At 31.0% G+C, this 12,784-nt stretch overlaps 1 protein-coding gene across 1 annotated transcript in view; it reads right to left on the bottom strand.

Annotated features, from left to right (window-relative positions):
- Positions 1–7,802: 7,802 nt before the first annotated feature.
- The window catches only part of LOC112518120 (probable 2-oxoglutarate-dependent dioxygenase At5g05600), a 7,109-nt gene continuing 2,127 nt past the window's right edge, over positions 7,803–12,784 (bottom strand). Inside the window, exons 2-3 of the mRNA XM_025125698.1 lie at positions 8,371–8,701; positions 7,803–8,201 (exon numbers count right to left, since the gene is read on the bottom strand). Of these exons, the coding sequence (XP_024981466.1) occupies positions 7,953–8,201; positions 8,371–8,701 (580 nt within the window). The 3' untranslated portion in view covers positions 7,803–7,952. The remainder of the gene's footprint in view (positions 8,202–8,370; positions 8,702–12,784) is intronic.

Genomic DNA, 12,784 nt, shown 5'->3' with positions numbered 1-12,784 from the left:
CATGCAATCAGTAACAACTATTTTTACCAATTACTTTGAAGGTATTCCTCTCGGATTTCACCAATGCACTGATCTTACAGCTTTCAACCCATATCTCTATGAGGTATCCAGACCAGTGAAAGTAACAAATGGTGTCTTCAAAGTATATGGACAAACAAATCTCTTTGTTAAAAATCACCCTCTCGAGTGGATTCCCATATCATTCAACTTGACGTGATCTGAATGGTTCATCTCTGAATCCATTCCACTTTAACACTTCAGAGTGATCAACCCGTCGAGAATTAACAACTTAGAAAATACGGACAACAAATCTCTTTGTTAGCAACTCTCTCAAATCTACTTCCCATATCATCCAAGTTGACGTGCAAACATTGGCTCAGCTTAGAGTCAAAGGCACTTTAACACTTTCAAAGTGATTAACCCGTCAAGAAGTGTCATTGGTTTTATAAAACTTGAAATGAAAAAGTAAAACATCGTTGTTACATGAAGGGTCGACTATATTTTGGTTTAAAAACTCACCCTTTTCGTCATACACCCGAGCTAATAAAATTAGCTACTCATGACGAAAAGTAAATAACGAGAACTATAAATTGCGGTAAATAAAGACATAATGTAAATGCGAAAAGTAAATACGGAATATAAATGACGGAATAATAAGGATGCAGAAAGCGTAGTAAATAAATAACGGAAATAAAATGCAAGTAAGCGTAAATAAATTAAAGACGGAATGTAAATAACGATAATATAAATAAAGCAAGTAAATAAAGCGAGTAAATGAAAGTGATTAAAGAAACTTGAAATGCCAAAGGATTTATAATATTTAGAGAAAGAAACTTCTTCTCCAAGTAGTTGGGAGAACTACCTGAGAGAATAGTGGGAGAATGCAAGATGAGGTGTGTCCAAGAACTCCCAAATCAACCCCTATTTATACCAAGGGTGAAGTGGGGGTAAAAAAATCTTTTCACCCATCCTAGTTACAAACTAACTAAAAAAAGTACTTAAAACAAACTACAAATTAGAAGTTAACTAAAATTAGTCTTGTTACATATCACTAATCAGTTCAAAATACAGCAGAATACAACTTTAGAAAGCTTTCAAAAATCTTCCCAAAAGTCATGTCACTTCCCCAAGTCTCCTCCATCTTTCAGTCAAACGTCAGTTCATGCTACCACATTTCTACAGCATCAAACTGCTCCAATCTGTCCAAAATGAGATCAATTTAGGTCAATTTCCACAAAATACAGGTTCATCATTCATCTTAGCTTACAAACAGAGAAAGGAGATAAAATGACTCAATATTTGGGATATGAAAATAAAATAACCTATCTACAAGAGAGTAAAAAGGTACTTTACGTACTAAATACTTAGTACGTATCAGTAAGTTATTGAGTAAATCCTTTCCTATGAAAAAGAAATATATTTTGTTATAGCAACCCAGCCCTGAGTTAAAACAATGTCTCATTCGAGAGTTTTAGATCAAACATGTATAAGCAAATCCTTGATTTAAACTTAAATTGCCATATTATCAAAATCACTTTAACAATTTTTCTCTCCTAAGCTTGACATCTTTCTACTTCACTCATCACTGCATATCTTTATAATTGATATATAAAAACTTTTATTTTGTTCCAAATGCCTCTGTTGCAACTTGACTTTTTCTCATTCCTATCATACTCAGGCATGATATCAATATTTTGTGGATTCTAAAACATACAATGCTTTCATTAAGCATCTTGACATTTTTTTTTCTTGCCTTTCTAAAATTACAAGGAAAAATTCCAATCTTACTACAACCACTATTATCACTACCTCTAGGTACTATTCTTGGATAACATCTTTCTTAATTATATTTATCACCTTCCTCATCCCTCAACCATTCCATACACTCTTTCTTTTACACTTAAAATATCATGTATCCCTTACTCTACATGTCATGACAGACACATGCCTCACATTTCAAAAATGTAATTTGATTAGTCCATTCTTACTTCCATCACATACTAGTCATCCTCAAAACATTATAACCGAGTCTACTAGTCTTGACTTTCTCCATCATCATTCTCACTTATCTTATTATATCAATTAAGCCTTAGCTTGTATTAACCTAACTTTATCTTATACCATATTTCAGTCATTTATTTCTACCATAAAAAAAGATTGACCCTATTATGTATCAATCTTAGACAATACCTCTAATACAATCGAATTTTCAAGTCTTCAACACTTTAACCCTTCAACTCCAAGTCTTCCAACACTGTAACTCCAATCTCAGAAAAATCTATTTCAGAACCTCCAATAATAATAACTAAAGTTCTATCTATTTCTTGAGGCCAAGACTTCCTACTTATCTGTTTTGACAACCAATATAGAATGGCCAGGTCGATATCATGGGGAGCCGGGATCTATTTGGTGCATATAAATCATGCGACTGTTTGGAATCCATAACTCTGTTGTTTTAACCATTCTAGGAACCACTTCACATGGTTAAATTCTCCTGGAAAAGCAATTAGTGAATAACCATAATCCATATCATTTAATTTTTTTAATGTTTAAGATTAAAAAGCTACCTAATTCACTTAAATTTACGCTCTGATGCCGACTTGTAACGCCCTAAATCTCATCCATTGGTATTATGTTATACAATCATAAAACTCCAATACTTAATTCAAACACCCATTATAACATACTCCAAAAACTCCAAACTAGAGTAAATCTCATAGTGAAATGTTGTTTATACTAAACTGACTATAATGTCTAATAGATAGAACCACAAGGGTTGTGGCATAGTGGTTGAGGCCCTGAGGGATGTGGTGAATATCCCATCTGCAAGGGTTCGATTCCAGTCGTATACAACAATTGTGGCCATTGAGTTTATCAGGGCTGATTTCTTACAGTCACAAATTGTCGGGATTAGTCTGGGATACCCTTCCAAATTATTTTTTTCTAATAGATAATCGGTCCCATATCAGAATAAGACATACAAAATAAAGTATTAACATCCAAGATAAATGATCAATGTTATCCAACCGTGTCCCTTACTGATATCTAACTTGGTAGTCCTTGTCCCTGAGATCCATGCAACTAGTCAACTATAAACTTAATGAGTTCAGGGTTTCTTGAAGCAATTACATACAAATTATGCACATAATGACTCCATAAAATAGTTTCTCAATTATAGTAGATTTTGAGAACAATAATTTGAGATCTCATATGTGTCATATGATATGGTCGCTAATCTACCAATGGTACGAGCGGATGCTACCCAACCCTTATGCCCTGATCCTTGCAACTAACACCCGTCTGCTTAGTAGCGAGACCGTATATACCACCAAAATATTTAAAACATGTGCAACTTTCCATAACAAGCATGCGTTAAGAAATAATCATTTAGCATTCGTGTCTCCTACTTACTCCACATACACGTAAACACACATATACATTAATGCATAAAATACGGTTTATACATAACATGCATCCCGTGGTAAAGCACAAAAAACTCACCTCGTAGCTTTGGATAAATCTGAAATCAATCTTGGATTATTCATGCTCCCTTTTATAACCTCCTACATATCTAATTGGACCTACTAGGTCAAATATCAACCATTGCATTCATTCATGGACCCCTAATCATGCATCCTAACATGATCCGATTCGTGTAAACTGGAACATCATATTCCAACACCGAACACGTTACAAAACCTAATAATTTATCCTATTTCCTGAAGGTTTTAAGGTTCATAATATTAATAAGAGTCATAGATAAACCTCTTCTAATTCCATATATTCAAGAATCTCCTCAATAGGATTTATATTCATTTTATATGATTTTTATAAAACCAGTACCTTGTTTTAGTTTAAAATTTGACCGATTCCATAGATCTCCAATTTTGCCCCGTTTAGAACTACAATCAGATGATGAAGTAACACTACTAGCAGAACACATCTCATTATTTCTAGATACGTATCACACACCTTATTTAAATAAGCCATCGATTTATGGTGAATTTTACAAACATACACACTTTTTTGATTTCTTGTTGTTTTCCAACAACTCTCACATACGGTTTTCTTTAACTTTCTTAGCCTCATGGCTTACATATCAATGAAAATTTGATTCTAAACTCCCATAAAGATTAGGCTACTAATCCCATACGAAAATAACAAGAATAGAGCAACGATTATACCTCAAGTTGGATGATATGCACCCTTAAACATTTTTTCTTCTTCACCTACAAGAACTCATTTTTTCATCACAATTTTCCTAACCATACCTCCATTGATTACCTCTTGACTAACACTCAACCACCTTACCTCTATTACTTACTAAATCTAGTATGGTGAGTGAATAGAGTTCAACAATAAAGATCCTTTGCCTCCTTAAAATAATACCACCCCTCCTTTTACTTTAAAAAAATCAAGTAAATGTTTTAAAATAACATCTTAACATTTTTAATAATAAAAATAATAATACGAAAGTGCCCCAAAAATGGGTTGTTACACCCATCCCCGATCTACATCCCATCCCTGCCCCCTCCTCGTTGGGTGAAAATGATTTCATATGCATTCCCATCCTTATCGAGGAATCTGGGATTTTTCCTCGTCTATACAATTTAATTTTTACGTATTTTTTATATATATTATGTGTGTAAATGTCAATTTTACATTTAAACGACACATAATGTTAAAACATTAATTAATCATTTTTTAGTTGGTGCATTTGTATAAAAGTAACATAGAAAATGTAGTTCAAACACAAACATGCAAATTAAAGTACTTGGTTAAAATTTTATATAATCACGTGATTATATCAACAAAAGTTTCTCATGAACAACCAAATCAATAATATAATTCATTTTACAAGTTTTCATCATGGAAGATTGATTATATACATTATATATACTCATTAGATTTCTCTTTTGATTATTATACTTTGTGTGTGTATATACATATATGTATACATATACATATACGTATACATATACATATACATATATAATGTACATAAAATTATATAGTTAATAGTCAGGGTTAGGTTCGGGTCGGGGATGAAGGGTATCTTGACCTAAGCCCAACCCCATCCCCAACCCCAACCTCGGTGTACAAATTCAGGGATTCTCCATCCTCGCCCATCCGTGGTCAACTAGGGGATTCCTCGGATTTTTTGCCGTCCCTATGTGCATCTTAGTGATGAGATGCATGCTAGCACAGATCCCAACACCATACATCTGATGACCAGTGGCTATGGGAGCATAGTATCGGAGGCTAGAAGGGTCGTCTATTTAGGTTAAGGACCACCCAAGATTCGGTTACTCTATGACCGATGATCCTAACACCAATAACAATATTGGGATATTGTATGCTGCGGGTTCTTCCATACTCATATGAATGATATCATTACTTTTGATCATCGACAAATTACATATTTTTGTCAAATGTTGAATATTTACAGGTACTTGAGTTGCAAGAAAAGCTGGCGAAGTTTAAAGGAGGACTAGCAGTGGAAGACCAGGATACCTGACTGAGTTGAAGGCTGAACGAAAGTTGAGGAAAGACTTGGGAGTCACGAAAAACTACGCAGGTTGCCCAATTAGCTCAACTAGTCCTGTTATCGAAGCACTTTAAAGCTTTTATGCAACAGTTCTCGGGTGAACCTCTTCCCCAAGTTAGATAAGGTTTTAAGTTGTAAAAACAATATTCTTTTTGATATTTGTATTAAAATATTTAGTAGTTTTCTATAATTATGGGCAGGTTTCATATTTTATACAAGAAAATAATGTATTTCAAAATTATTGATCTTAAATCAAGCATAATCACCGACGGATAAGCCGACGCAATCCTGCCATTGATTATGGATATTTTCGTCGGTAAAGATCCCTCCGAAATCCATTGGTGATAGAATCCCTCATAAATCTGTCGGTGATAGAATCACTTGGAAATTCGTCGATGACAGTAACTGCTGGTACTCCATCAATGATTCCTGGGGGAAGGTGGGATAGACGTATGCTCAGAACAAACCACAAATAAGGGCCTAATTTTTTTTTTTCCGTATATACTATATAATATATAGTAATAGTTCATAAAAATTAATGAATAAAAGAGACTGGATTTTTTTTAGTTTCTAATATAATCTACAAGAATTTATTATTATATTAAGCGCCCAAACATGTATTAGTTAATTACATTGAAGAAGAAAATATATGAAAAAAAAAACTAATTGATTGTTCATTTTATAGTATTGCTTATTGTTTATCTAATTTTTTATATACTACTAAATTTTGAAACTACTTTCTATAGACAACATTAATATATTTCCCATTATTCATCTCCCACCGATTCTTTTGATAATTCGATCTGTACAATTTTATTTTTGTATTAGAATATAAAAAATTTCCTATTATTAACTAAGAAAAGTCATACATTTAAAAAAAAATCTACCAACTATATAAGACGCTCCAACTTATATCTATACATTATTGACTCCTTCTTACCTAATGTTGAGTATATAAATTTTAAGTACTTCCTGGTCTCCTATTTGTAAAACAAGAATAAACCAAGATGGACTTTTGATTATAAGATTGATGATTTCTAAAAAGTTTGTTTTAACTCTAAAAGTTTAAAATGGCGATGAAAACGTTAACATGATATGATATGGAAACCTAACTGATTTACATTGACTTACATAAAGTGTTACTTTGAATTGTCAACATTGTGACCCAAAATATGTTATTCTATATACTAAAGGTATATCATAGAATGCAGAACGAATATACTTTGCTATGTAAAAGTGATATGATAGATAACAATAATTTAGAAGTAATTATTGATTGATTTTGTGTCTAGGAATATTAAAAAAAACAATTTTATATGAATTATTAGTATTTTTGGAACTCAATGTTATTTCATAATATTGAAGTTTTTTTCATACTTATCGAGGGCCTTTTTCACCCAGGCCTGTGAAATGTCAGGAATGGGCTTGCGGCAGCTACCGTCATTATTTCCTATTGTCAGTAATCCGTCAGTGACAAACCGTCGGTGATCCATTAGTGAATAAAGCCAGTGATTATAACCATCAGTGATAGTTATCGGTGAACCATTGGTGATGCCTTCACATATAAAAGTTTCCCGACAGACTTTTATCGACAGATAACCGATGGTTTAATTTGTTTTTACCAATGGATTGGTCCGTCGGTGAAGCCCTTCAAAACTGTAGTGTTATAGCATCAGTAACTAAGAAAACAAAATACGTAGAAAAATAACCCAAATTAAACATTTTTGTCGATCGACTCTTGTATCTCTTGCTTCATTTCAAACACAATCTTGCAAGTTTAGCGACTTTATTCATTTCAAATTTGTGTTCCCCAACACTATCCTCCGGTGGTGGAACCACGTTAAAATATCGTGACCTATTTACATGATCTTTCGTTATTTATTAATTACATATTGCATTATTGTCATCTCGATATCTTGATTGAAGTCCGTTGTTGATAAATCTCACACCTTTATTGTTGCTATTACTTAAAGTTTGCAACTTTGATTTATTCGTCAAACGCCCGTGTTACAGATATTAATTGACAATTATTTACGAGACCTTACGTCAACAATTTTAGATTCCCTTACTAATTTACAACACGATATATATAACTTCATGGTAATTCAAAATGTTCACGTTGTACAGTAGCCATTTACCACAAAATTCGATTCCATGGTAGAAAGATGGAGTTGATGATGAACTCGAAACGAGTAGATCCTTTTTCTTTTCTATCGGAAAATAATGCGAAAAGTCGATGAAACATGGCTTATAATATTCAAGGTCAAATCATTTCGATAAAACATATTCAAACTAATACACTTTGCTGGAAAGATGATAGCTTAGTACTTAGCACCATATATATTGTTCATATCCATAAAATTGACATGATCAATCGATTATAAGATTGAACAATTATATATGGTTATCGTGGAGATTTTAACGACTCGACTTGTGATTTTCCGTGAAGACCATTTAACCTGATGAAAGTGCGATACTCGTTAAATGTCATGGGTGGATATAGAGCAGGCTCCTCGTTTGTTATTAGCTGCTTCGCGGGTTGAATGAGAATGTCTCCCTTCGGGTTGTAGAAGAAAGCCAAGGAGACTCGCTCTTCATTCGAATTAACGATCACACGATGCTCTACGCTCCTGTACTTCGCATTGCTTATCACCTTCAATTTTTCATAACCAAAGAACAAAATAAACAACACTAATAAACAAAGTGCCCGATATTTTAACACAATGAGAAGTAGAACTCTATATTTATAGTGTGTGTCTATACACACACATGTGTGTGTGTGTGAGAGAGAGAGAGAGAGAGAGAGGAGAGAGAGAGGAGACCTGAAGTTGATCAGCAAGGTTAATGATGAAAGCATTAGAGATTGGTTTAACTGTGACCCAAGCATCATCTTTGCGGACTTGTAAGCCAGAAACATGATCATCGGGCAACAAGATCGTAATACCACCTGGATCGGAATGCGGTGAGATCCCCAACGTCAAATCGGGTTGTGGACACTTTGGGTAAAAGTTAACCCTTAACGAAGCCCCAATTTCGTCCCCTCCAAATGCTTTTTCAAGATAATCCTCCTCTAATCCAAGGTTCAAAGAAAAAAGTCTCATCAATTTGCCACAAAGTTTCATGACTTCTTCATTGTACTCACCCACCACTTCCCTACACATCAAATCCAAAGATCACACAAAAAATGGTCAAGGAGTTGAAACTTTTCAAGATAGTTGATAAATCATGAGAATTTGTTAATTGTTGTTTCAATTTGTATTGTTCCATCAAATAGATACAAAAGAGATGAGGGATTACGCTTTCCTGTCACAAAACTTTTAGGGTAACGTAAATTATATCGTCTTTCTTGCAAAATTGAAAAACTTCAGATAACGTTCGCATGCACTACAACAAAATTAGGTTTATAGGACACGCCCAATCTCTAAGCGTCCCAATAGACCGCTTTATAAGACTTAATTTATAGGACCAAAATATAAAACGTCTTATCTAAAGGTGTTGTAATAAGTTTATATGACACTTTTGGGCGTCTTAACAAGTTTTTTAGGACATTTTTAATACAAAACGTCGCATTAGCAACTTTATAGGACACTTTTGAGAAAATTGTCCTATAAACTAAATTTTTTTATAGGACATTTGTTTTTATAGGACGGTTTTTCAAATAGTGTCGTATAAAGTTGCTAATGAGATTCTTTATATTAAAAGTGTCGTAAAAAACTTATTACGACGTCAAAAAACATCATATAAACTTATTACAACGCTTTTAGATAAGAAACTCTATATTTTTGGTCCTATAAACCAAGTCTTATAAAAAGGTCTATTAGGATGCTTATAAATTAAAAGTGTCCTATAAACCCGATTTTATTGTAATGATGAAAATCATGACGCATCTAAAAAAATATCTATAAAGAAGTCATTCTTTAAATACCCACACAACACCATATCGAATAAGTTGACCAGGTAACCTTATCTATGGACCACTAAAAGTGCGGACTTTTGTATCCCAAAAACATGTGTACTTAATTTGTATTGAAAAGCTAAAGTCAATAAAGATCAAATCTTGTACAAAGTTGAATAATATCTGTATTTATATCACATTGAAATTGTGTACCTATATAAAATATTACCCTATAAACGACCTTGACCCTAACTATAACTTTATGTGACACTAGGTTTTATCTACATTTAAATTACAAACAACCAAGTTAATAAATATATAAGTTCACGTGGAAAGACTTTTGATATGGATAATACACATGTTAATTGAATATGTCTTCTGCTATCTTTATATGACAAATTAAGAATTTATTTAATACCGACACTATAATAAAATCGGGTTTATAGGACACTTCCAAATTCTAAACGTCTTAATAGACCTTTTTATAGAACTTAGTTTATAAGACTAAAAAAATGAAGTGTTTTATCTAAAGGTGTTGTATTAAGTTTATATGACGTTTTTTGATGTCGTAATAAGTTTTTTAGAACACTTTTAATATAAAGTGTCTCATTATCAACTTTATAGGACAGTTTATTTGAAAAAACTGTTCTGTAAAAACAAGTGTCCTATAAAAAATTGAGTTTATAGGACAATTTCTTAAAAGTGTCCTGTAAAGTTGCTAATGCGACACTTTGTATTAAAAATGTTCTTAAAAACTTGTTAAGACGTTCAAAAGCGTCATATAAACGTATTATAACGCCTTTAGATAGGACGTCTTATATTTTGTCCTATAAATTAAGTCCTATAAAACGGTCTATTGGAACACTTAAAGATTGGAGGTGTCCTATAAAACCAATTTTGTTATAGTGCTGATAACACATGTTGTTTAAAGAAACGTTGGAGATATATAGTTCTAAAAACATTTTATATATAGGGTTATGTTTAGATAAAAATCTTAAAAAATATAAAAAAACATAGGAACGCTCTAGTTTTGGATTCACGTGAGACGAGTATGTTTTTGTGAGACCCGTGAGATCAATTTTTTACATTTGAAACTTCATAGCAAAATGCTGTGAAGGTAAAAGCAAGCCGAACCTTCACAACAAAAACACTGTGAATGTTACCTTCACAGTGTTTTGATGTGAAATTTCAAGTATAAAAAAGTGGTAACAATGGTCTCATGAAAACAGCCTGGTCTCACGTGATCCCAAGTCTCTCTCTCTCTCTATCTATATATATATATATATATATATATATATATATATCATGTTTAATGTCAATTCTAAGACCAATAATTTAGTTTTTTAAAACGGAAAATTTAAGCAAAATGAAATATACTTTCTTTTTATTTTTATATTTGGAAATTTATCTTAAAATATGTATATCTAAAACTAGACATGTCAAAGAAGAAATATAAATTTAGTTTGAAAATATAATACATTTTTTTATTCACAAAACTACAATAAATAATCCATTCCATTTAATTACAACATTGTACGTTCAATTATATTGTATCAACGTTATTAATAAATTATTTTCAGATGAAATTTTTAAAAATATAATATATTTAATTAAAATCAAAATAATATAAATATCATTATATATTATACCATTTCCTTATGAAAAGTAGGCCATATGTATGAAGGGTGTATAAATGAAAACGGAGCCCACGATATACCAACTGTACATAGCGGGTGTCTCACTTTGACTTTTGGCGTCAAACGTCTTTTAATAATAATAATAATAATAATAATAATAATAATATATTAGATGTTAAACTTTTCAGGTGTCCTTAACTAATAGTAACATGTGACGTATACAAAATACATTTTCAACTTTTTGATATTATAAAATCTTTAAAAATATTTTAAAACTTGTTAAATATGGTGTTCATGATTTTTTAATGATATATATATATATATATATATATAGAAAAGATTTATCTTACAAACCATGTAATTCTTTATGAATCGATCACAACCATACATGTAGATAATCAACGGTATGGATTAAACCGGTTTCTAAATTTACTCTCAACCACATTTTATAACTGTGTTTTAAATTTCAAAATAAACAAAATCAATGATTGAGATTAGGGTTTATAAAATTTGTAAGAATTACTGTTAATATAAAAAGAAAAACGTTACAACTTTTAAACATTATATGCCATACAATCTATACTGCTTATAAAATTACGAAGGTGAATATATTTTAATAATTATAATGAAATAGAGATAAAATACTGTATTATAAAGATATATTAAGAAAATAAGAGATATATGATTTTAAAAGAGAATATTGTCAAAATATAAGAATACGAGGATAGCTAAATTAAAACTACATATGATTTTACATTGAAATCAGATGTGAATATTCCGCGATTTTAGCCACACCATACAGGTTGCGAGTCAAACTGTCCCACATATCTTTGCGTTGATCGTGTTACGTAATCGAACATAATTTCAATGTAAAATCATATTTAATTTGATTATTCTTATATTATTTTTATTTTGACATTATTCTTTTTTGAACTTCTCTTTATAGAATCACGACATCTGTAAAAATATTTGAAAAAGCAATTTTAAATCATAAATAATTAAAATTGGGGTAGATTTTTCTAGAAATTAACGTGGGACCAAATAAAATAGGAAAAGGAAATGAAAAGGCACATGGCAAATAGAAAAGGAGAAATTGAACTCTTTTATTTTAGGCAGTTATCCAAAACATATGGTATTAAAGCAAGTCAAACTAAAAGGAGTTAATTTACTATTCAGGATTAATAACTGACTGTCAAAAGTAATTATCACTTTCTTCTATTAAAATAGATAAATTATGGTTTGGATAATTATGGAAATATATATTAAAATTTAATTTCATCCATTTCTTAGGACCATAATATCATAAACTGTGAACGTTAATTAAACCGTGTTTAGATCATTCACATAGAGCTTATTTAAAAAATTGTATCTATACTATATTATAAAACATTTGACAAAAACTCTTAAAAACTATTTTTATATTTTTTTATGCATGAATTATTGTTTATTGATGCATATTACTTAAAAATTCAAGATTACAAGTAATTTTGCGTAAGTACAACTTATTAAAGTTTCATTTCTAAATTCGTGTAACTAATTGCAGATAAAAATAATCAAATATAGAATAAACATCTATTTTAAATATAGAAAATCTAAAATATAATTAAGATAATCATTGAGTTCTAACTGAATATTTAATTATTATCTTTATTAAAAAATTATATTATTAAACCAAAAATAAATTACTTTATTATTAAATCTAAA

Source organism: Cynara cardunculus (assembly GCF_001531365.2).
Source record: "Cynara cardunculus var. scolymus isolate 2C chromosome LG 9, CcrdV1, whole genome shotgun sequence".
Taxonomy (NCBI): Eukaryota; Viridiplantae; Streptophyta; class Magnoliopsida; order Asterales; family Asteraceae; genus Cynara; species Cynara cardunculus.
The sequence above is the reverse complement of the archived record's forward strand: the minus strand, read 5'-3'. Positions and strand labels throughout refer to the sequence as shown.